Source organism: Schistocerca serialis, chromosome 6 (assembly GCF_023864345.2).
Source record: "Schistocerca serialis cubense isolate TAMUIC-IGC-003099 chromosome 6, iqSchSeri2.2, whole genome shotgun sequence".
NCBI classification, from domain to species: domain Eukaryota; kingdom Metazoa; phylum Arthropoda; class Insecta; order Orthoptera; family Acrididae; genus Schistocerca; species Schistocerca serialis.
The window spans coordinates 528083141-528107635 of NC_064643.1; the positions used below are offsets into that span (position 1 = coordinate 528083141).

General features: G+C 37.1%; 2 protein-coding genes across 3 annotated transcripts in view; one reads left to right on the forward strand and one right to left on the reverse strand.

The window, feature by feature from the left end:
- Positions 1–20144, forward strand: part of LOC126484438 (LIM domain-containing protein jub) — a 201507-nt gene extending 181363 nt beyond the window's left edge. The window contains exons 7-9 of the mRNA XM_050107955.1: positions 1691–1759; positions 18297–18413; positions 18499–20144. Of these exons, the coding sequence (XP_049963912.1) occupies positions 1691–1759; positions 18297–18413; positions 18499–18531 (219 nt within the window). The 3' untranslated portion in view covers positions 18532–20144. The remainder of the gene's footprint in view (positions 1–1690; positions 1760–18296; positions 18414–18498) is intronic.
- LOC126484439 (uncharacterized protein C18orf19 homolog A) overlaps positions 13248–24495 on the reverse strand; it is a 70817-nt gene continuing 59569 nt past the window's right edge. Inside the window, exons 4-5 of one of the 2 annotated variants that reach the window (XM_050107957.1) lie at positions 20204–20377; positions 13248–13481 (exon numbers count right to left, since the gene is read on the reverse strand). In XM_050107957.1, the coding sequence (XP_049963914.1) occupies positions 13420–13481; positions 20204–20377 (236 nt within the window). In that variant the 3' untranslated portion in view covers positions 13248–13419. The remainder of the gene's footprint in view (positions 13482–20203; positions 20378–24495) is intronic. The other variant, XM_050107958.1, reaches the window with a different exon arrangement.

The window sequence follows — 24495 nt, forward strand, 5'->3', positions numbered from 1 at the left end:
CAATAAGTAAAATGTGTGTAAAAAAAATGTTGTGGACAAACTTCCCGAGGTTTTGAACAGGTCTCTTATATTGTAATTTGTTAATATTAAATTAATATGGGCACTCATTTCAGGATTATCTGTCAACTCAATGCCTACATTAGGGCATGGGGACTCTGTACACAGTAGAGCACAGTACAGCTCAAGCAGAAGTTGACTGCATTGTTTGAATTACAGTTTTCTTTAATATTTTCTGGTGGATTTTTGGACTATTTAATTTTGTGTGCTCTAAAAAAATTGTGTGGTTTTGGACATGTAGTAATTTCCCATTAAAGTTGGTGATTTGCAGTCTAAAATATGGAAACTCCATGTTGTTGACAGTCTAAAACATGTTATGACTTATGACTGCTTGGTTTGCTACCTGTAGTTGGAAGCAACTGAGTTAAAAAGGAATTTTCACTGACATTTTACTGAGCTAGTCATTATTGTTTCACTTAATTGGAGAGCACTTGCATTGAACTTTGGTCTTTTGTGAAAGTGGTGAATGCGGATAGTAATAAAAAATCAAAAGTTCAGTTGTGTGATATTTATTTCAATGAAAATATTGATTTATTGTTATCTCATTCAGTTAAGACTTATTGTGCTTTTTACGTGTATGCCTGGAAAATGGGAACATACTTTGTGGAATCCTTGCCGTAATTTTTACTTGAACAAGTGAATAATAATAATAATAATAATATGAATTCACAGCTGAAACATGTACTGAGAAGGGACTGGGGTGGGGATAATAAGTGTCAGGTCTCTCGCATCTATGTTTTTGTATGTGTTTCCATCTTTATGCCTTGTGGAGGTCAGTATGATATATCATTATGGTTGCTGCTGCTGTTGTTGTTTGCTTTAGTTCAGGTATTAGTCTGATGGAGTTCTTCACACAAGTCTGTCCTGTGCAAGTCTTTGCATAACTTCTGCACCCTTAAATCCATTGGAACCTGCTGTAGGAACAGCAAGATGTGGGATTATAGCTCATGGCTGACTCATTAGACTATATGCTTCTAAGAATTAATGATGATATGGGTTTATAGTGTTCCCATATGACTGACTGGGTCTTCTACCATTTAGTTCAGCCATCCTACCCAGAAATATTTTGAAACTCCCTTACTAAAAGTTTGTCACATGTGAATCAGTGCATAATTTTAAAGTTTTCATCCCCTTCCTCTGAAGTTTTGAGGTACAAACTATTTGTCATTAGTTTGTAGTGATATTCTCGGAAAGGAAAAAGAATCGTTGGATCTTCTGTGTGTATAAATGATCATTCAGTACAACGTGTAACTTTTTGGAACAGTGATAAAGTTATTATGATGATACCAACTATTACAGATGGAAAAACAGTAATGAATACCACAACTACATTATACGTCTATACTGTACAGATCAAAACAAGTGATACTGTTGGATCAGGACACTCATAACAGAAACTATGAGGATAACAATTCTTTTAACTACAGTGCATCCCATACCACCCATTCTTTTGCATCTCTTCATACACTTGACCAGTGTGTCCTTTGGAAAAATAGGCACAAATATGATTTGAATGAGTTTCCTAAGTAACCAGGGATTAAAAATTAAGTATGTGAACTGTTAATAATGCATGAATATATTTCATAAATAACATTTTATGAAAGGTGTACTTACACTTATGCTTTGATTTCAGGGTACAGAAGAGACAGTAAGGGTTGTGTCAATGGATAAGGATTTCCATGTTGATTGTTACATATGCGAGGTAAGAACCATCGGTGACAGCAAATCAAGTCAAATTCTTATGAACTTAGTCTGTATACTGGTTTGATGAACCTGTCAACGCTAGTCTATCCTACACAAGCTTCTTCATTTCTGCATTGCTACTGCAACTCAAATCTATTTTAATTTGCTCACCCTGTTTGAGCCTTGATCTCCCTCTACAACTTTTACACCCCTCTTCGCACTTCCATCCATTGCCAAATTAACTCAGGATGTGTGTCCTATCAACTGACCCCGGTTGTACCATAAACTCCATTTTTCCTAATTCAATTAAGTATCACCTCATTTGTTATTTGATCTACTCATTTAATCTTCAACATTTTTCTTTAACGGCACATGTCAAGAGCTTCTTTCTATTCCTTTCTCTTCTGAACTGCTTATTGCCCCATCTTTCTTTCCATATGAGGCTACACTCCAGATAAATATGGTTAGAAAATATTTCGTATCTTTTTAATTCCTATTTCATGTGAACAAATTTTCTTTTTATCAAAAATGCTGTCTTTGGCATTGCCAGTCTGCATTTCATATCCTCTCTAGCATCATCAGTGATTTTGCTGTCCAAAGCAAGAGATTAATGTGTTTTGGTACTGATTTGTTATAGTTTTTCCATAATTTACATCCTTATAATATCATTCTAAAATTAAAGATTTAACTCTGAAAATCCTAGTTTCATATGAAACATGAATATAGTTAGGTTTGTGGGACACATGTCCCACTTCAACGATTCACAAAATCAGTCGGCTTAAAATCTTTTTGGTAGTGAAAGTGCATTATTTATCACAAAGGATGACTGTTAAATCTATTATTTTTCAATTATTTTCAAAATAAATTTTAACCACAAAAAGATTAATGTAGTTCTTTCTGAAATCGAGGGTCTGGCTGTGTATTTGTGTTTTTCTTTGCCACTTTTCCATTTTACCCTTCTTCTTTGATCACTCTCTGGAACAGTTGTCATCAAACTTGTGGCCCTAATGAAATATTTTTGTGGCTTAGGGATCTCGGCCATATTTCATAATAATACGCATCTAGCAACTAAGAGCTGAAACCATAAATGCTAACTAACTTCAAGAGCTTTTACGAGTGCAGTATTCTTGCTCAGTAACAAACAAAAATATTTACAGGTTTTACTTACAGTATTTTAAAATGTGGTTAATTTTAATCAATGGTGAATTGGGCTGAGAGTTTTGTGAAGTTGGCTGCTTACCTCAGGGGAAGAAGGGTAAGTAGTGCGGTCACTGCAGGGTTAGAGGATGTGAGAGGGCGATGTGTAAGTGCTTGTCTTCCAGCCCTGACAACTCATGGTGTGGCACAACTTGTACCGATCAGCTGCTGTGGTATAAATTTTGATATGGAAATAATATATATTCATGAATGCATGTTACAGAGATGATAATCTTCAAATTAGTATTTATTTCTGACAAGGAACCTTATACTAGTTAAGGCTGTTGTAATATAACACAGCGACTAGAGAAAACTGACATTTCACTGATTTGTCAAACCTCGTGATGGTGCCTCATATTCAACAGTGCACTGAAATATAACTGCAAATACTTATGAAACACTGCATGAATTACAGGTTGAAAGTTTCCACCAGGAATAAAGTGTTAACTCTGCACCTTCTTTAGCTTATTTTGCAGCAGAATAAATTTATCCTGTTTGGTATAATTCTTCACCTGCCAAACAGGTAGATGTACGTCTTAACGACACCTGGAGAATTATAACAGGTTGCTTGAAATCTACTCCTCTCAAATGGATTTAGCACCTTGCAGGAATAACACCACCTCTCATTCAAAGAGAAATGGCGGCAAATAAGGGACAAAAGGAGGTGGAACAAGAAGAAACCTATCCCCTGTATACACTTAAACCACATTCACAGTGATCAAAGTCAAGGAAGAGTTTCCTTACAACATGAAAGGTACTTACTACTACTGCTGAAAACGCCAGTCTGCAACTTTGGAGGGATGAAACTTCCATTCCCTCTGGTTGGAAAAGAGTTTTTGAAACTCTGCCTCCAGGAAATGACGAGGATGGATGATCTGAAAATCATTGAATAGGCTGAGATGAGGAGTAGGTAGGTCAAGTTTTAATCTGGCAAGATGGGGCTACAGTACAGAAAACAATATTAAAAGTGATTGTGGAGAAGTCCAGACTGTAGAGAATATGCTTCTTTGTTGACTGCATCAAGCCTCCTGTATTGCAGAGGTTGGCCAAATTTTGGTCAAAGACTATATGTATTAAATGCTTGGACAACATGGTTATGGATTAACAGTGATTAATATAAATTAACTTAGCATTAAGAAAACAGCCTTAATCACATTTTTTATTATTTAATGCCGACCGGTTTCAGTCCATCGTAGGGGCCATCTTCAGGGCGACTGCTGGTGGCGTCTACCAAGGTGTGGCAGGAGTCTCCTAAAAAATAAATAAAAAAATGTGATTAAGACTGTTTTCTTAATACTCAGACTATACGTATGTTTCTGACACGAGAATAATAATAATAATAATAAATAATAATAATAATAATAATAATAATTAAAAGCCCGTGTGGGGTTGTTGGTACCCCCATCGGGCGCCTCCCCGGGTGGCGGATAGGGGAAAGCTTCCTAGATATAGGTGGTACTGGGGAAATGAAATACCCAGGGTGGACCAAAAACCAATAAACCCAGTGGTGTCTGTTCAGCATCTGGCGGCCAGTGGTCAGCGTCTGTTCCTCTAGTTGAGGCGGCTGCACAAAATCTCCTCGAACTCAAAAATCGAGTCGTATACCTGTGGTCTCAACAGAGATCACCACAAAAACTAAAATTCAACTTGAATGCATGATGGAAAAGACGACCACAGAGTCACTACCCCAGGCACCAGTCGATAGACTGGATTCACCTTCACCACAAAAACTAAAATTCAACTTGAATGCATGATGGAAAAGACGACCACAGAGTCACTACCCCAGGCACCAGTCGATAGACTGGATTCACCTGATCATCGGATTCTGGGGGATCAGGGACACCATGCGGAGAAGAATCGGAGCTTCTCAAAAACTCGTCACACTCTCAAAACGAAACGTAAAAATTTTATTGGTACAATTAATGTGAACACCCTCACTAAAACAGGCAAATTAAAGCAACTCACCAACGCAATGGGAAAATTTAACCTGAAAATCACTGCACTGCAAGAGAAAAGATTCGCAGATGAAGGACACTTTAACACAGAGAATTACAGGATCTACAAGGGCAAACCTGCCATAAAAGTAAGAGACAAACTACCTCTTTTTGGAACAGGATTCGCCGTACACACTTCCGTACTCGACTCAGTTATTGACTTCATGTCTCCCAATGAAAGAGTCTCCCTGTTATCAGTAAAATCAGCTAATAAAGCATACACTCTGATCAATGTGCACGCCCCCACAAATCACCACAATAAAATCTACCCTGAAACAGTGGACAATTTCTGGGAAACACTAGAAGAAACAACAAATAAAGTACCTAGGCACCATGTGAAAATCTTAGTAGGCGATTTTAATGCACAATTAGGGAAGGAAAAAAAATTCAGAGATACCACTGGACCCCACACCAAACACAAACGTACCAACAAGAATGGTGAAAAACTAATCGACTTCTGCAGAAACTTTGGACTTAAAATAATGAGTACCCAGTTTCAAACACCTGCACATAAATTAACCACATGGAGATCACCCAGTCTTAGACACGGTGAATACCAAATAGACCATGTCGCAGTTTCCAAAGAAAACATAAAAGAAATTCAAAACATCAGAACCCGCAAAGGTGTCTTTGAATCAGATCATCATCTTCTCCAAATAAAAACAAAATTCCAACCCAACAGAATGCTAAAAAGGCCACCCAAAAGTACCAAACCAGATCCGGAATATCTGCAACTGAACAAAGAAAAAAATCATCATGCAAATTAATCAGGAAAAATCAACCGACTGGAAGAAACTAACAGAGAAAATTCAGGAAGCCCTCAAATTAGGACAACCCCCTCGCAACAGAAAACATCGCTGGTGGAATGCAACCTGTGATGAGGTAGTTGACAACCGAATAACTGCATGGAAAAAATTTAGCAGTCACAAAACTGAAGAAAACTGGGAGAACTTTCTTAAAACCCAAAAACAGACCTCAAAAATAATTAGAAAAGAAAAACGGGGATATGACAACAACAGACTCTGAAATCCAGCAGGATTTCATCAAAAATAATACAAGAAATTTTTATAAGACTTTCAGAGAAAACTTACAGGGATACCAAGCGCCTAGCTTGTGCTTCAAGAAACCCGATGGCTCTTTGGAAACCAACACGAAAAATAACTGCAAAATCTTAGCCCAATATTTCAGTTCCTTCCTCAACTGTGAACCACCCCAAGAAAAACTTGTCTTCTCTTCTCCAGTATTCACACACCCAGACTCACATGCCCCGGATCTTGAAGAAATTATGGAGATAGTCAAGCAGTTGAAAAATAACAAAGCAGCAGGAGAAGATGGGATCATTGCTGAGTTCTGGAAACTAAACGATCGTATACTTATGCAGAAATTACACCATATAATATCAGACATATGGATAACGGAGCAGATACCAGAGGACTGGAAATGCGCTCTAATTCACCCGCTACACAAAAAGGGCGACAAGACAGACATGAACAATTACAGAGGAATTTCCCTGCTCCCAGTCGCTTACAAAATCCTTTCCAAAGTGCTTTTAAACAGGATAGAATCCCAAGCAGATACACTAATTGGTGAATACCAGGCCGGATTCAGAAAAGGACAGTCATGTGCGGAACAGATCTGGTGCTTTAAGACAATATTACAAATGAGGAAATGCAGAAACACAGTAGTTACATTCATCGACTTCAGGAAAGCATATGATACAGTGGACCGTGGAACCCTGTTTAAAATCATGGAAGAATTTGGGATTGACCGAAAGACACGAAAAATCACAGAACAGACACTTACAGGAACAACTGCCAAAGTGAAATTCATGGGCGAAGTATCAGAACCCTTCGAAATCAAATCTGGAGTCCGACAGGGGGACGGACTATCCCCAATCCTTTTCAATATTGTTCTAGAAAAGATAATCAGGGAATGGGAACCTCACATAAAGGGTATCCAAATTGGTATCAAGAAAGAGAACCGAATTAAAGTCAAGTGCCTTGCTTTCGCTGACGATATTGCAATTATCACCAATAACAGAACAGAAGCGATTCACGCAGTGGAAAAACTACATGAAATTTCACAAAAAACCGGACTACAGATATCTTATGAAAAAACCCAATATATGGAAAGGCAGCCAGAAAATAAATCCCCTTTAATAACAAAATATGGTAAAATTGCACAAGTCTGCCATTTTAAATACCTTGGTGAAACTATACAGTCCTCAGGATTAAACCGAATTGCCAATGAACAAAGAATCACCAAGCTCCAGAAAGCCTACAAGCTAACATGGACGCATTACAACAAGAAGTGCATTTCGACAGACGCAAAATTAAGGCACTATACAACAGTGATTCTTCCAGAAGCAATCTATGCAGCTGAAACAATGGTGATTGATGGTCATTCTAAAATTAAGGAAATAGAAAAGCAGGAAAGAAAAATTCTCAGGAAGATTTACGGTCCAATCAACAAAAATGGCATTTGGATGAAGAGACCACAAAACGAGCTCTATAGAAAGATCAACATAGTAACAGATGAAATCAGAAAGCGCCGAGCCAAATTTTATACACACATCTACAGGATGGAAGACTCCAGAACAGCAAAGAAATTATTCAATATTATAACAAGGAGTAAATGTGGCACGGAATGGCTGAAAGAAGTCCAGAGGGATCTACAGCAGATCAACATAAAAAATCTCGAAGATCGCACCGAGTGCCGGCATAAAATCACAAGTGTGAAGTTTGGGGAAAGAACATCGCGTCAGCCTGGTAAAAAATGGACAGAGGAACGGAAGAAGGAGCATTCTGAGAGGATGAGGAGGTTTTGGGAAGCAAAGAAGAAAAACATCCGAAGATGAAATTATGAATTCAAGTTCAATCGCTCTCCTAAAGGGGAACAGTCGTTATAATAATAATAATAATAATAATAATAATAATAATAATTAAAAGTAATTTGCACACATAGTAAAACAAACAGTCTTTAACTGTACAACTATAGTTACTCTGCTGTTAGGTTGCTGATGTTGGCAGCAATCTGAAACAGTCCACATCAGCGTGAAATGTTCCGAATAGTGCAGACACTTAACAATCAAGGGGTCGGAGCCAACTTACTGGGTCCTTACTGTAGCAACTCTATTGGGGGCTCAATGAGTAATGCAACACTTTTTTCTTTCTTTTTTCTGGAAGCAGGTTGGTTTTATTCAGGATTCCAATACACCATATTATTCCCCACTCTTTTGGGTTAAAAAATCCTATTTTTCAACATAATCTCTGTTCAGTGTGACTGCCTTATGCTACCTTACTGGGAGAGCCTGTATGCTCACATGGTACAACTCTGCTGGTGAATGTCAGAGCCGCCTTGCTGCGTAATAACCTTCCCATTATCCACATAATGATTCCTGCAGAGTGCATCCTTCAATGGGCCAAACAAATGGAGGTTGGAAGGCATGAGATCTGGGCTGCAGGGTGGATGAAGAAGAACAGTCCAATGAAGTATCGTGAGTTACTCTCGGGTGCGCAGTCTTATGTGAGGCTTTCTTTGTCATGGAGAAGGAGAAGTTCGATTTTCACTTTTGTGACGATGAACACACCGAAGTTGTTAGGACTGTTGCCATGACTTTACCGGTGGAGGGTGTGGCTTTGAACTTTTTCTTTGGAGGAGATGTGGTGTGGCGCCACCCTCTAGATTGATGTTTAGTTACCAGTTTGAAGTCATGAATCCAAGTTTCATCGCCTGTGATGATGTTTGACACAAAATTGTCATGATTAGCCTCATAAAGCACAAGCAGTTCTGCACAGATGGTTCCTCTTTGCTCATTATGGTCTTCTGTTAAGCAGCAAGGAACCCACCTAGCACACTTTGAGTACCCCAGCTGGTGGATGAGTTTGTAAGTAATACCAACAAAGAAGTAGAGTTGTGCAGCATCATGTCTGATTGTGATCCGTTGATCACCGCAAATGAGTGTGTCTGCATGTTCCAACTTTGCAAGAGTCACAGCTGTGTGCAACTGAACACACAGGCATTTGGACAGTTTTCCGCATACTTGTTGCGATGATGATAGACGCTTCGCCCAACAACTCACTGTGCTTTAGTTCGTGCTCTGGTCCACTGCCAGGTCTGCAAGATCCTATGAATATCTGCGATGCTCTGGTTTACCACCCAAAGAAACTTGATGATAGATCTCTGCTTGGAATGCTCCTCTGTTGCAGGCACCATTTTGGAGGTTATGTATAGTGCTGCCACCTATCAGAACTTCATGAAACTCTATGGGCTGAACCAGGAATATTCCACAGTGTCCCACAACATATCCACATTTTTTCAACAAAATTGGCCGAGAAAAAAAAGTGTTGCAATACTTATTGGATTCTCTGCCCGTCATAATTTATGTAGGTTATCATTTAACAATGAAATCGTTATATATGTGGCCCAAGGTGCCTCCCGTCAATGTCAATATTGGCTGTTGAGCAGAAAAGTTGATAACTGTCTCTATTCAGCTAGTTTACTTACTTGCTAACCACAACAGCTGGATTTCAGTTGTAGATGTGTTTATTCAAGGATTAAGTGTAATATTTTTCTTTCGTTTATCATCTGTGGCTACCATTTTTTGAGGGGACAGATTCTATATAATCATCTTCTTCAGAAATTCTTATAACATCCACAACTGTACTTATGGATATATTAAACAAACTAGCAATCTCTACAACTGCGACCTTCCTCACTGTGAAAAGTGACACATTGTTACTAATTGAACACAAGAGAAATCAAGTTGTGCTCTTTCATGACCAAATATTAATGATTAATTCCTTTTCAAAACTTCAAAATTAAGTATTTTCAAAGACATGTTTATTAACAGTGGTTCAATGACACTTTGTTATTTAACAGCTATCTCCCAGCTGATCTGGATCATTTTTATGTGTGTTTGATATGTAATCACCAGGGTTAGGATGTTCATATGCAAATTTCAGATGAAAGAAAGGAAGGGAAAAGTTGATGAAACAAGGTAAAAAAGGGACAAAAAGATGCTTATTTATTCAACCAATTCTTTCTTTTCTTCCAGTTTCTTGAGCTACAAACAAGAACATCAGTTGAGAGAGAGAGAGAGAGAGAGAGAGAGAGAGAGAGAGAGATCATGAAGCTGTTGTACTTCATGACATTAAGCATCTCTACATTTTTAAAAATAAGCCATCTACTATTAGAAGATAGAATGTCTTTGTCAATGCTAAAGCTTCTTTTGAAGTCCACAGAAACCTATGGGGGAAAACTTTGTATTCACTTGAAATGGTAGCTCTACAGATGTGGCAAATTCCTCAATACCTATGCTCTTCTGAATACTAGGCTCAAAGTTTGTCTTTGGCAAAACCATCTAACTGTTCCTTCAGGGAAATTAAAAATCACATATTCTTCCTTTTAAAGAACTGGTGCTTCTAATGGTTTAATAACTGCAGTCAGGTACTTGTAACTATGGGCACAACATAGTTCTGTCTGCAAATTATCCCTTTTTCTCTGGTAGCAGAAATTTCTGTGCCTTGGAAATTGCACCTCCATCGGTTGGGCCCAAAAAAAATGCATACTCTTTTATCTTTTCAGAATTCTCACACAATATTGCAGCACACTCCATCCAAGGCCCCCAAAAAGAAAGCAATAACTGGGAAATTAGGAAGAGACAGGCCAATGATTTCACTATAGACAACAACACAGCTTATAGCTTTCAGTAGACTTTCCTTCATGGCAGAGATGAAATGATTTGTGAAATCATGTTAATTCCTTATGTATTCACAAATCCTGTGAAGTGCATGGACGAAGCATGTTACATGTTCCAGTTTAGTGAAGAAAAGCTTGGTCCGTAACTACCACAGGATCTTTCTCAAACTAGACACCACTAGCCCACAGTTTTTGGCACAATTTTGTGATTGACTGCATTTCTGTACTGGGATTGGATTTCTGCAACACACGGGCCTAGTTTTCTCCCCTGCTTAGGGAAAGCTAAAATGTTCAAAACATATTGTTATATCAAATCTATGGTTTCATCTGGAATGATTCTCAAATCACAATCAGACCAGACACTTGAGATTCTTTGTATGCTTTCTTGGTACACAGGCTCCATCTTGTTTTTTCTTAAAGTGCTGTCATCAGACATTGATATCCTTGTGTATTTTTGACGAAATTCCTTGAAGGCTGGATGGTTCACATTATTGAGTCTAATTCCTGCTTGGGTAAGAGCTGCACACAAATCAACGTTGAATTCCTTTAAACTTTGGCTTATTGAAGAACACTGTTCAAATTCATTTCATAATATAAGTTCTGTGATATGTTTGTTTGAAGAGTCTTCTTCTTTTGATGCTTAGAGCTGGAAATTTTGCTGTTTGGTGTGAACTCACTGATGTTCTCAAAATTTCTGGATCACATATAGTACATTGCATAAAAGATTCATCATTTTGTAAGGAATCGTGTTTGAATTCCTGAGCCAGAACAAAAAATTGGACACCGGACACCTTCAGCATGGTACAATCGAGTAATATATCATTTAGTAACAAACTTACATTCACAAACTGAAATTAATAGGATAGAATTAAATACACTCAATAGGTGAAATTAGTCAGATAGAATTAAATAATCTCATTGTCATTTACATTGTTGTAAGCTGCTTATAGTAAAAAGTGAAAGAAGAGGAAATGTTGTACACACAATTATTTTCCATTGTTGCAAGGATGCTTTTAGCCTTATGTTTACTGAAGGAGAGAGGCTTACTTTCACATGTTCACTGCAAGCTGAGGAGACATTCATTGACAGTTAAATATTTTATATTGATTCGACACAGTACACAATTTGAATTAAACATGCAAGTCACTTCTCTTGTACATCATAAAATGCACCCAGGATAATTACTGGAAAGCTACAGTAAAAGAAAATGGGGAGGAGGGGGATAATAGACATGGGTGGAGGAAGAAAGAGATAAAGTTCCCAAAAACGGGGAATGTAGAGGCAAAATTTGACACTGTGGTATCTTCCGCAAGAGCTTTAATTTATCTTAAGAAAAAAGTTGTGCACCTAAAAATTCTGACCCTGGTAATTATTAAAAACAGTGTGCAACCCAATATTAATTTCAGCCTCTTTATGTTCTCTCTTGTATTAAATGAAACCATTGTTTGTCAGCACCGATGATGCATGATGTGTTCTTGGCACAATATTTTGAGTACATAACTTGTCACCATCAGGTTCTCCCTGACATACTGAATCATTTTGAAGCTAGCAGCAATGGAATCTTTGCAGTCACCAAGGAAGGTTGTGCAACGGCAGGATACTGGACTTGTATTTGGGAGAACACTGACCAGTCATCCAGATTCAGTTTTCTGTGATTTCTCAAAATCACTTTAGATAAATGTCAGGATGATTCCTTTGAAAGGACACAGGTATGGCCACAGCCAATTTTCTCTCCCAGTACGAGGTTAAGCTCCGTCACTAACAACCTTGTTATCAGCAAGATGTTAAACCTAGTTTTCCTTCCTTCCACATTATATATGATTATCTTTTGTTGTGATTTCATAATTATTAATGCTGACTATTGTTTCAGCAGATCCTTCCATTTTGTTTTGGCACTGCAATGGATTTTGAATCACCCTGGGAGTTGCACTTCCCCTTCTTCCTGACAGTGGTTGGCACCCAAGTGGATTGTCAGCAGCCCATTCCCTTGCTCCTTGGACTTACATGAGAGTCTTATGTGAGACTGTGTCCACTCTTTCATTAATTTTAAGGAGAATAGTGTGCCTTGCTGACTTTGTAACCACTTTATCTCTTGAAAGTATTTTTTCTGCCAAGCTAATCTCAGTTGTTTCTTTGACAACTCTATTGCTGAACCTAGGTCTTTGTGCCAGAATTTTTGTGGCACTGTAATCTATGCCATTTTGAGCTCTAGACAATGTGAGCAACAACAGTTGACCTACTTGATTGCTCCGGACTAGTGTGTGGCATTCTTGCTTCAGTCATCAGACCTATTCTTTTTGTTGTTGTTGTGCCTTAGTAATTTGTTCTAATTATATCATGGGAAGGGAAGTATTTGTATGTTAACTGTATCAGAACAAAACAAAATGTCTCTACAGGACAATCAGAACAATTTCTTTAGAACTCCATAATACCTTTGCTGTGAAACTGAAGCCAACTTTGTATGCTCAGCAGAGACCATTGTGAAGTTTTTAGTTCAGTAATGAAACCTGTCTCAATAGTTGTCTGAGCTTTTGTTGTATGTAGGTTTTCTTAAGAGAGTGCTATCAACAGACTTATTTCAGTTGAAATAGTTGCATCTGTAATTAAATACACAAATTTGGTATGTAAATTGCTTTATTTTTTCAGTTACATTGGATTTTAGTTGTGAAATGCTATTACAGTAGGCACTACATTTTGCAATTTTCCCCCCTAGATTGTGTTGCCGAAGTGATAATACTTGTTCTAGAAGTCACTTTATTTGCTCTATTTGTAATTTTCTGGGTTTCTTTTACTTCTCAGCTTTGTAGATTTCTTTGAGATGCAGTGATCTAGAATTATGTTGTTGGAAATCTGTAACAAAAGAGAGAGAATATATACAGTTTTTTTTTAAGTTTTTACATTTTCCAGCTGTTGCTCCAAATACAGTGGAGTACATTTAGACAGTTCAAAAGAAACATTCAGAAGTCTGAAATTAAATACAGCATGAGGACTGAGGAAGTGATCTAGTTACCAGAACAATAAAGTTGATATGATGATGGTCATTCTTTCTTTGTTGAAATGTGTATTTTCACAAGCATTCTGAGTACTTCTCATGATCAAATTAAAGTAAGTTTATATAATCCAAATTAATAACAACATTGCAGAGAATGTCAGATCATCCTGTTAACACTTTAATCATTATATGTCATCTAAATATATTAGCATGGTGCTACCAGCAGTTCATTTCATTGCTTCAGAGTATGATAATGATGTTTATACTATTATGCATGATTAAATTAATTTTTGTTGCATGGAACCAATTTATTTTTGTGTTCACACTTGAGAAGTATTATTGTGCTCTTGTAAATGTGCTATTTTACATAGACTTGACAGACAATATGTAACACAAAGGGACGCACTTGTGGGCAGGAGCTAACTGCTACAATAGGATTCCAGGTTAGCAAACAGCAAAGGAGGTTAGCAACAGATGAAACTTAGTTATATAAATAGTGGATTTTATTCCTTTGCTTGAAAACAATAACCATAATTAACCTTTGTGTATGCCCATAGTTTTTCTTATATAATACAGAACTACTTATACCATACTTAATTATATTTTTTGCTTCTAAGTATCTTCATGCCTCAGATTTCATAAACACACTGAAGAGCCAAAGAAACTGGTACACCTACCTAATATTGTTGAGGGCCCCCACAAGCATGCAGAAGTGCCGCAACACGATGTAGCATGGACTTGACTAATGTTTGAGGTACTGCTGGAGATGAATAACATCATAAATCCTGCAGGGCTATTTATAAATCTGTAAGAGTACGAGGGCGTGGAGATCTCTTCTGAACAGCATGTTGCAAGGCATCTCAGATGTGCTCAGTAATGTTCACGTGTGGGGAGTTTCGTGGTCAGCAGAAGTGTTTAAAGTCAGAAGAGTGTTCGTGCAACCACTCTGTAACAATTCTGGACATGTGGGGTTTTGCAGTGTTCTGATGGAACTGCACAAGGCCATCGGAATGCGAAATGGATGTGAATGGATGCAGATGATCAGACAGGAAGCTTACGTGCATGTCACCTATCAGAGTCATATCTAGATCTATCAGTGGTCCCTTATCACTCCAACTGCACTTGCCCCACACCATTATAGCGGCTCCACCAGCTTGAACAGTCCTCTGCTGACATACAGGGTCCATGGACTCATGATGTCTCCATACCCATACACGTCCATCTGCTTGATACAATTTGAAACAAGTCTCTTTCTACCAGGCAACATGTTTCCAATCGTCAACAGTCCAATGTCGGTTTGACGGGTCCAGCAACGACGCGTAAAGCTTTGTGTCATCCAGTCATCAAGGGTACACAAGTGGGCCTTCGGCCCCGAAAGCCTGTATCAATGATGTTTCATTGAATGGTTCGCACATGACACTTGTTGATGTTCCAGAACTGTATTTGAGGAAGGGTTGCACTTCTGTCACTTTGAATGATTCTCTTCAATCATTATTGGTCTCCTCCTTGCAGGATCTTTCTCTGGCCCCCAGACTTGATGTTTTACCGGATTCCTGACATTCACAGTACACTTGTGAAATGGCCATACGGCAAAATGCCCACTTCATTGCTATCTTGGAGATGTTGTGTCCAATGGCTCGTGCGCCGACTGTAACACCACGTTCAAACTTACTCAAATCTTGATAAGCTGCCATTGTAGCAGCAGTTACCGACCTAACAACTGCACCAGACGCTTGTCTTACATCTCTCTGTATTTGAATACACATGCCTATATCAGTTTCTTTGACACTTCAGTGTATATAAGGTTGCTATAAATATTCATTTTAATAGCTCTATATTTTCCAAAGTATTACATGAACAAATATGATTGATGCATGAATAGACCCACAAATTCACAAAGTTAGCATTTTCCGCTCTACAAGTGCCCCTCTTGTTACACAACACGTCCTAGCAGTAGTGAAGTTCCTTTTGTATCTTATGTAGCAACACACTGTCAGTGATCATGACTTTTTGGGGAAAAAAAAGTTATTTTGTTGATGGAGACTACCACTGTGACTGACTTTTCATAAAGAAAGTGATTGGGTCAACAATTATAACCAGTTTAAGCCACAATGGCCATCTTCAGATGCTACAAAAAATATATAAATAAAAAGCTTATATTAAGACCTTAAAGAAGTAAAATGGTTTGACCTATGTCTGCTCGTGAGTCTAAAATGCATGTTGATCATACCTAAGAGTGGCATTTACAGAAAAAGTGTTTGTGAGTTGTCAAACTGACTGTATTATGAAAAATTCAGGGAATTGTGTAGATATAACCAAGTGTATCTCTCTTTCCATAAATTTGACACTAAATGGGTGCATCATCTGTAAAACAATCCCAACATTTGCAAACCATAAAATATGCAATTATTACAATATTTCAGTCAGTTTATGTAAAACATAAAAATAGAATACATGTCATTTAGTCAGTAAAGCTATATTTAAAACAGAGTAAGTTCTTTTAGATAAAATAAAAGAAATAAAAGAAACAAAAGAACAATCTTTGTGGTGCAAGTTTCCAAAGACTTGTGGCACTTTAATTCTGGCTGCTAGATGCCTACATCACTGCCCATAATCTTGGAAGCGACACAATGGACTAGGGCAGCTTACTGCTACGACTTGCTGGCACTCCTCTTCCCGCTGCATGGTTTCCCCATCAAATGTAAACATAGAAACAAGGAAATATTGTGTTGTAAACATGGGCTACAAAATGCATACTTTAAGAGCATTTGTTCACCTTTGCTACTGTGAAACACATCTCTTCTACTGTACAAGTACTCATATCTTGTAGGGAATGATTTAGGAGCCCATGTTTACTAGACTTTTTTTCCCCTCAAATGATTGTTCCTGTCATATAGACGAATACTGACCATTCCTCCTGGCACATCCTGTATAATTAACTGAATTTTTCATAATATAGTCAGTTGGACAATGTATGGAAACTTGTTCAGTGAATGCTACTCTTAGATAGAAATGCATCTCTCTCTCAAGCAGACGTAGTTCAAACCTTTTTACTTGCTTTAAGATCTTAATATATTATTTTGATAGCATCTGAAGATGGCCAAATGTGACTGAAACCTTTTATGATTGATTCATAAAATAATGGTTGTGTCAACAAATAAACAGAATTGGTTATTGCAGCAGCATTGATGCGTTCTCTGAGCCGCTCATTGTTCTTGGTAGTGGAGGTACTCCAAAGGAAAAAGTCACAAGGTGGTAGGTCAGGTGATCTCCACCACTATGCCCAATCCAGCAAAGTAGAAGTTCTTTGTTTAGGTGACAGTGAACATCAGTGTTCCAATGAGAGGGTGTCCCATCTTGGTGGAAGATGAAATTCTTTGAATCGGCAGTCAGTTGTGGAAACAGCTACAACTGCAACATCCATCAGTCATCTCACAGTAGAAAAACGACCCATACAGCTTCGTCTGTGACATTGTACAGGAAACATTAACCTTCAGTGAATCTAATTCGTGCATCACAATTTCATGAGGTTTTTCAGTGCCCCGCATCGTGGCAGTTGACCTTTTCAGATAGATGGAAGTTACTTTGTCGCCATTTTGTCAAGGCACTGCATTAGTATGCCAACTGGCGGGCTCAATGCAAACTCGGTGAGTTTCTGTTCTATTCTTGCATCAGTCATATTTGTATATGTAATACTTTGTAAAATACAGAACTTTGAAAATGAATGAATCATTTGTAGTAGCCCTGTATATACATCATACTGCCAAGCGCAACTGTTTACTGCATTGTTAGTCTGGGAGACTCCATGCCTCCACTTATAACAGAATTTTTTTCTTCTAATATACAACATTGGAGAGAGTGAAGCTGTAGAATTAAGCAGTTGATTCAAACTGCTGACAGAGGCTCCCTGCACAATATATTATTGCAGGCACCACTGTTTCTAAAGATAAAAATGTTCTTTTATTCAGAACGTTTCTCGTGGAAACATTGGCAGCTGTGTATACAAGTACTGTTTTCAATGTCATTTTGATCAAAAATATACTTACCAGTTGTGCTAAGGACTCTATCTTCAATGATAGATTTGTCAGCCACAGTGCATTTTGTTTAATGCACCTGTGCTCAAGTAAATTGTCAGTCGGAAGCAAAAACATGGAACTGCGTTACTGTAGATTCATTATAGAAGAAATACAGTTCATGTAAGTGGACAGTTTCAGCCACATTTCATTTATATATGTTTTTAATCTTGTGAAATAATTGCTTAAAACAGAGCAGTTCTCAGCATATTGAGAGGTTTCAAATGTAACAAAACTTACTCAAAGAGGACAGACTGATTAGTTATTAGAATGTTGAAGACCTCTTCCCATAGGATATTTTTCTGACAGAGTGTTGCAACAAGTTTACATGATTAATTTTTGTCCACAATGTGTGTTTAATTGTGTTGTTTACATCGTCATCAGTCGTCTGAAAGTAATGAAGTGAGTTCTTTTTGCAATTTTAGCGCAGCACATAAATTTGTACACATTAGTTATCACTATCTGTTTGCATTTTGTTCTGTATTTGCTTTGGTAGACTAATGTGGCAAAAGGTTTAATGCTTGATACCATTAGTATAGAAAGCTGTAATAAATTGTTTCCCAAAACACTTGGCCTTAAAACATGTTTTTACTCTTTCAGGATTGTGGTATGCAGCTTACAGATGAGCCAGATAAACGTTGTTACCCACTGGATGGTCACTTGATGTGCAAGTCGTGTCATATTCAGCGCTTAAGTCACCAACCAAGGCAACTTCAGGTTGTGCAGCAATTCAAATTGACAATTTTGTATTCATATCTCCAACTTTCATGTGAGGCTTTCACATTATTTGCTTCTATTACAGGGAGTTCCAGCAAGTTATCAGTATCTGGGTTAAAGTACACACTGTGTACCCATTTTATGGAATGTTGATTTTACATCCAATTTCGTTCAGTCTGATGCAGAAGAAAAGCACAGCTGCCCAGATATTTCGTTGTACGATAGCTACGTGGCTAAGTATAAGTGTTACACTTTCTGTGAAAATATTCTGTTAAAATATGTTTAGTGTAAAACTTGGACAGAACCTGAGTCTAGAGTGCTCTAAAAATGAACCAGTTTTTTTAAAATTATGTAATATGCGTATGCGTGTGTGTGTGTGTGTGTGTGTGTGTGTGTGTGTGTGTGTGTGTTTTCAACTCCTTTTGTCAGAGATTGTATTGCACAAGGGAGGATTAGTGAAGTTCCTCCAGTAAGTCATACCATTGGGTGACCTACAGCTCACTCTTTCAGACTACAATAAATTATGCATTAAACTACTACTACTACCGATGTACCTATAATCATTACTTATCTTAGGACATTCAGATAGCCTGTACTGATGCATAAAAGGCCCTATGATTATAGTCATTTATGTAACATTCCTTATCCAGTTACTTACAATTAGTTGAGCATCAGGCAGATCTGTGGGAAGTAGCTGGCAACAGCACGGTAAAGACACATGTGATATAACCTACACCAGCTGAGGTTGCATCATCACTGATTTTGCGGGATACAGTTTTGAAGAAGTGACAGGTATTAGATTACATTACTTGGACATTTGTAGTTTCCACTTTTTTTTCCCCATCATGGAAAAACTGTTTCAGCATGGGATACAGTTCTCGCTGTAGATGCTATAGTTATAGGCTTCAGCATTTACTTGTTTCAACCTAGCAATACACATTTTCTTTCATACTGCTGTTCCTTATCGTGTCTGGTATGAATATTCTAAAGTTTGCAGGAGCACTACCAGCCTTGATTTATACATCAATATTGGTTTGGAAAATTACTCTTTCACACTTCAGGAAGTAGTACCACATAGTGTTAAGACCATTCAATTGTCTGGCAAATTTAAATACAATCAGTACAGTAAAAAATTTTGGCATTTACAAATTAAAAAGACTGCCCTGTACCCCATAATAGATAAGGTTTTCATATTGTTGTGTAAGGAATGATAAAGGGAATGTTTACTTTTACTGTAATACACACATGTAGAATCTAATTCACTGTAGTCTGCTATAGCAAGTAAGGCTGATTAAAATTTTTGCTTAATGCAGCTACAGAGTATGTTATACCATGAAGTTTTAAAGAAATTGTTGGTCTGTTAAAAGAAAAAAAACTGCCTATGTCTGTACAATTATTGAAAACACTAGACTCAGTATATAAACATGCTGTAGAATAAATAACTTTACATAGCACATAATGTCCTTTCTGTGATATGCATAAGCAGGTTCTATGTTTCTGAATTAGAAAATATATGTATTTGGTTGTGACACACAACTTTATAAAGATTAAACAATGTAAGGCAATTAAGCAGACCATTTATGCGTCAATCTCGAAGGGAAGAGCTTTAAGTTATCTGTTCATTCCATGATACACAGATGCATAGATGGTTCATATGTGTACAAGATGGAAATGGCTTTATATTTTTTGTATAAAATATAATTACTTGAAAATAAAGTGAATTTATTTAAACACCATACATATTTACAGGTATTATCTACAAGATTTCAGTCAATCAGCTTATTTCTTACTACTTCGATCCCTGAACTCACGCATAAAAGCTTCTCCTTTTTCCTTAAGTTGGTGTCTCCTCTCTTTTAGATTTTCTTTTCTCTCTTCATACATCTCTTTCAACTTTTCCTTTGGAGGAATTGGCTTTATGAGACCCCATTTTGTAAGATAATTTATGGACACAGTAGTTCCACCTGAAAAAGTGAAACACAAGCATATATTATGAAAACAATGCATTCAATCTGGTTTGCACCTCCGACATTAAAATTATAAGTTCACTAAGGAAGTAACGTTTTCTATCTCAATTTAATGTTATATTTTACCTTGAGTCATGTTTTGCTGACCTGGCCAAATTTCAGAACGAAGAATTGAACCCAATACCTTGAAATAAGTTTTTTCTAATTAACTGCTCCATCATTTTATGAAGTGTAATGAAAATTACAAGGAGTTCCTAAACATCTTGGGGCTCTAAATTATAATTACTAACAGAAATCCTTCCAAGCCAGTCAGAATAATAAAACATGACACTTCATATTTCAGAGAGCTTTAAAGCTGCAACGTAATCAGTTGAACTAATAATAGGATAGAAATTTTTTGCCAAAGTTTATCCAACAAGTGGTAGTCTGGAAATTCTAAGGAGTTTTGTAAATATGTTGGCTGATGCTGTGTATGGCAAAGATACACAACTGCTTTCTGTTACAAATACCATAATGAAATGATTTGGTGACCAATAATATTGTTTCTTACATTTGCGGAATACCATTCACATGGTCTTATCTTAATCTTGAGTATTTCTACCAAGTTTCATATCAATGATATTAAAATTGTTACACAGCACTACTTACTGCCTTTGTTCTTGATTAGTGAATTTTACAAAGGTCCCACCTTCATTACTCGATAGCCTGTTAAGCTGAACGAACCAGAAGTTGTTGATATGAACATGAAATAGCGAAGGCAGCGCAGGGACAACGTGCGATACAAATCCTTGTATAACACTTCAGTTTAATTGGCAAGAGGAGGATAAAAGTTGAGCTTGCAAACGGGATACGGACATACATTAAGTACAAAATGGTACAGAAGAAATGGCTAGAGGAGAAATACAGCATGTACGACTATGGGTACAACCTACAAGAAAATTAAAAAGAAATCTGGGGGAGGGGGGGGCCTCAGATGGCAAGTCAGTCGTGAAGAATAAACAAAACTGTTATAGTCTATCCCTGTCACCTCTAGTAATGTCTGTTAATGTCAAAAATGCTGGGTTGGAGTTCACATTAAACAGTAGCTGCCCCATAACTGGCTGTGTAAATTAGTTTTTGTTTGGAGGAAGGCAACAGCACACCACTTCCAATAGGACCATACCTAGCAAAGCACTGTGATGTCCACCCTTCAAGATGGTGATAGCTTTACCTTTTTTCTTATAAAAAAGAAATGAACACCGAAGACCATGTTACAGAAGAGGACACACATGACGGTGACAGCACTGGAAAACAAAGATGAAACATGACACCTTGAGCAGATGCATTCCTTCTGAATTATGAACTATTAAAATCTTTGGGAAAACCAACCATGGCAGAACCACTATGCCCAGTATGCAAGATAGGAGACAGGTGAAATACACTCAGCCTGCAAGAATAATCCCTAATCCAAAGATGGGATGTTGTGTAACAGTATGCTGCAGCCAGGACTTTATTAGGTACCTTAATTGAGGTACAATATGCCACCAGCCATTTTTTTAAAATTTGGATGTGATTTATTTCCTGTATTATTAAATAGTTTTATAGCCACTGCATACTGGATCACATGCAGCTAGACGCTATGGTCATGGCAATGAGTCTAGCTGCATATTGTCTACATAATTTATTATAACACTTCCATATGATGCTGAGCCTGCAGTGGCTTGAAAGCTAATTACTGGTACAGAAAGTAAATCATTTCAAAACTCAAAAAGCTAGTGGTTGCATAATGTACTCAAGTAAATCACCAATTTAATTCAAGTTAGAGTTTGCAATTCAGAAGCGATACAGTGATGGTTTGGTAATACTCCTAACTCACAGTATTTAAGAGAAGAATGGAATGAAGGTGAAAGTTATCTGGAACGAATAGCAAAAGCTGTCTAGATGAAGATCAATTTGGGTTTCTGAGCAATGTAGGAGCTAACAAGGCAATAGTTATTGTACAACACACCCTGTAAGAAAAGCAACCCTACATACACCATATTTGTAAATTTAGAGAAAGCTATTTCCTGAGACACACTTTACAATTCTAGAGATTACAAGGACAAAAACGTTATCTACAACTTGTGCAGAAGCCAGACAGCAGGAGAAGGCATAAAAGGGAAGCAGTGATTCTAGAGGGAGCGAGTGAGATAGGATTGTTGTCTATGCTTGATGTTAGTCAATCTGTACACTGAGCTAGCAGTAATGGAAACCAACGAGAAATTTGGAAAGGAAATTAAAGTCAGGAGAGATGAAATAAAAACACGGCTTGCCAAAGACATTATGATTCTGTCAGACAGTAAAGGTCTTCAAAAGCTCGGCTGAACAGAATGGATCATGTCTTGAAATGGATCATAAGTTGAATTAAATCAGATAATGGAGAAAGAATAACACTAAATTTAGTAGCCGAGTATTGCTATTTGGGCAGCAAAATAACTGACAATAGCAGAAGTAGAGAGAACACAAAATGCAGACCGGTAATAGCAAGAAAAGCATAAGATTTTTAAGATCTGAAGATGACAGTAATGTCTATGGAAACTGGTTGTCTTAAATAAAGAAATATTTTATGCACTCTATGCTACTGAATGTTTTTTAGAAAGTTTGAGATATTCTGGCAATCACGGTTAGCAATCTAATGCATCGTTATCCACTTCCTCAAACTATCAGTAAATAAAATAAATATACTGTTAACTTCTTGGCATGGAGAAAGGCAGCAGCTTCATAATATAGTGAGCGTTTTATACTGTCTTATGTCAGCTGGTGTAAAACTAATCTTATGTTTCAAAAAGAGATGTAACTGATAGTTCATCTAAATCTGAATAATCTAAAAGTGAAATATTTGTTAAGAAAGAACTGTTTAGTTACAAATTTCACTGAGGAAAAAAATGACTTTTGTCCACTTAATCACACATTTGATGAGTCACCTTCGGAACACAGCTACCAAACAGGGAATGATCCAAGCATTCTATCATTCTTCATGTCATTTTTGATAGAAGTTATTGTGCTGAGAAGGTTTGACACACAACAGTGTCTATTCATTTCTGAAGTACAGAAAAGTACAAATACATCATAAATAATGTTTGATATACAAAAATAAATGATCATCCAGTTATGATTCTGAATTAGCAATGTGTAAATACATTACCTACTGTTTAACTGATGCACATCTTGTCCTTTGTAGCTGCCTGTGAGGCAACTGTGCCATAAAACACAGGAAGGGATGAACATTTTGGATTATGTCTGCTTGATTTTAAAAGTTAGGTTAAAGTTATGAAATATTACTAACTATGTGACAGAGAAGTATGACACTCATTTCCAGTGGACAAGAAAATATCGAAAATTTACAAAACAATTCACCAAATGTTCTAACATGACAAGACCTATTTTGCAGATTGTTAACACAATGTACTTATTATAGATGTGCAATCTGTCCTCCTCCTCCAGTGATTAACCACTTACTGTAGCACCATACAAAATAACAGGATAATTCTAATTACAATTTATCATTGACAACTTTCAACCCTCACACGAAAGAAAACAGTATAATCTGATCACAAACAGAAAGTAAACGACGATGTGTGATCCAAACAGACAATTATGGAAGTGTGGTTCTGCCTTAAAAATGAAGAATTTGTGTTGGGTCAACACCTAAAAACATGTTTTGGTGGAATATAACTGTTATCAGTGGGTTCATTCATTTTCTGTCAAATAAGATGTAAAGAAATATATACCATGCAAAATTTTACATGTTATTTGTCATAAAGTAAATGAACCTGCTGAAGATAGTGAAATTTCACCAGAACGCGTTTTTGGGTGCTTAACAAGAATAATTTATTTGCTCAATTCATAATTGTGTAAAATCAATGATTTTTATTTCTTTATTTAGTGGAGCAAAGAATACATCCAGGACAGTAGTTGTTATTGACTTGCAGCTATGAAGGAACACTAAACTGCTGACATGCACTGGAACTATTGGAATGGGTTACCAAAATCACTTCACAAACTATTGAAGCAAAAGGGGTCTATAAAATTCTTCATATCTGCAACAACTGTTAATTTGTAAACCACCCTCCAACTCAGAAATCAGTTTTTATACC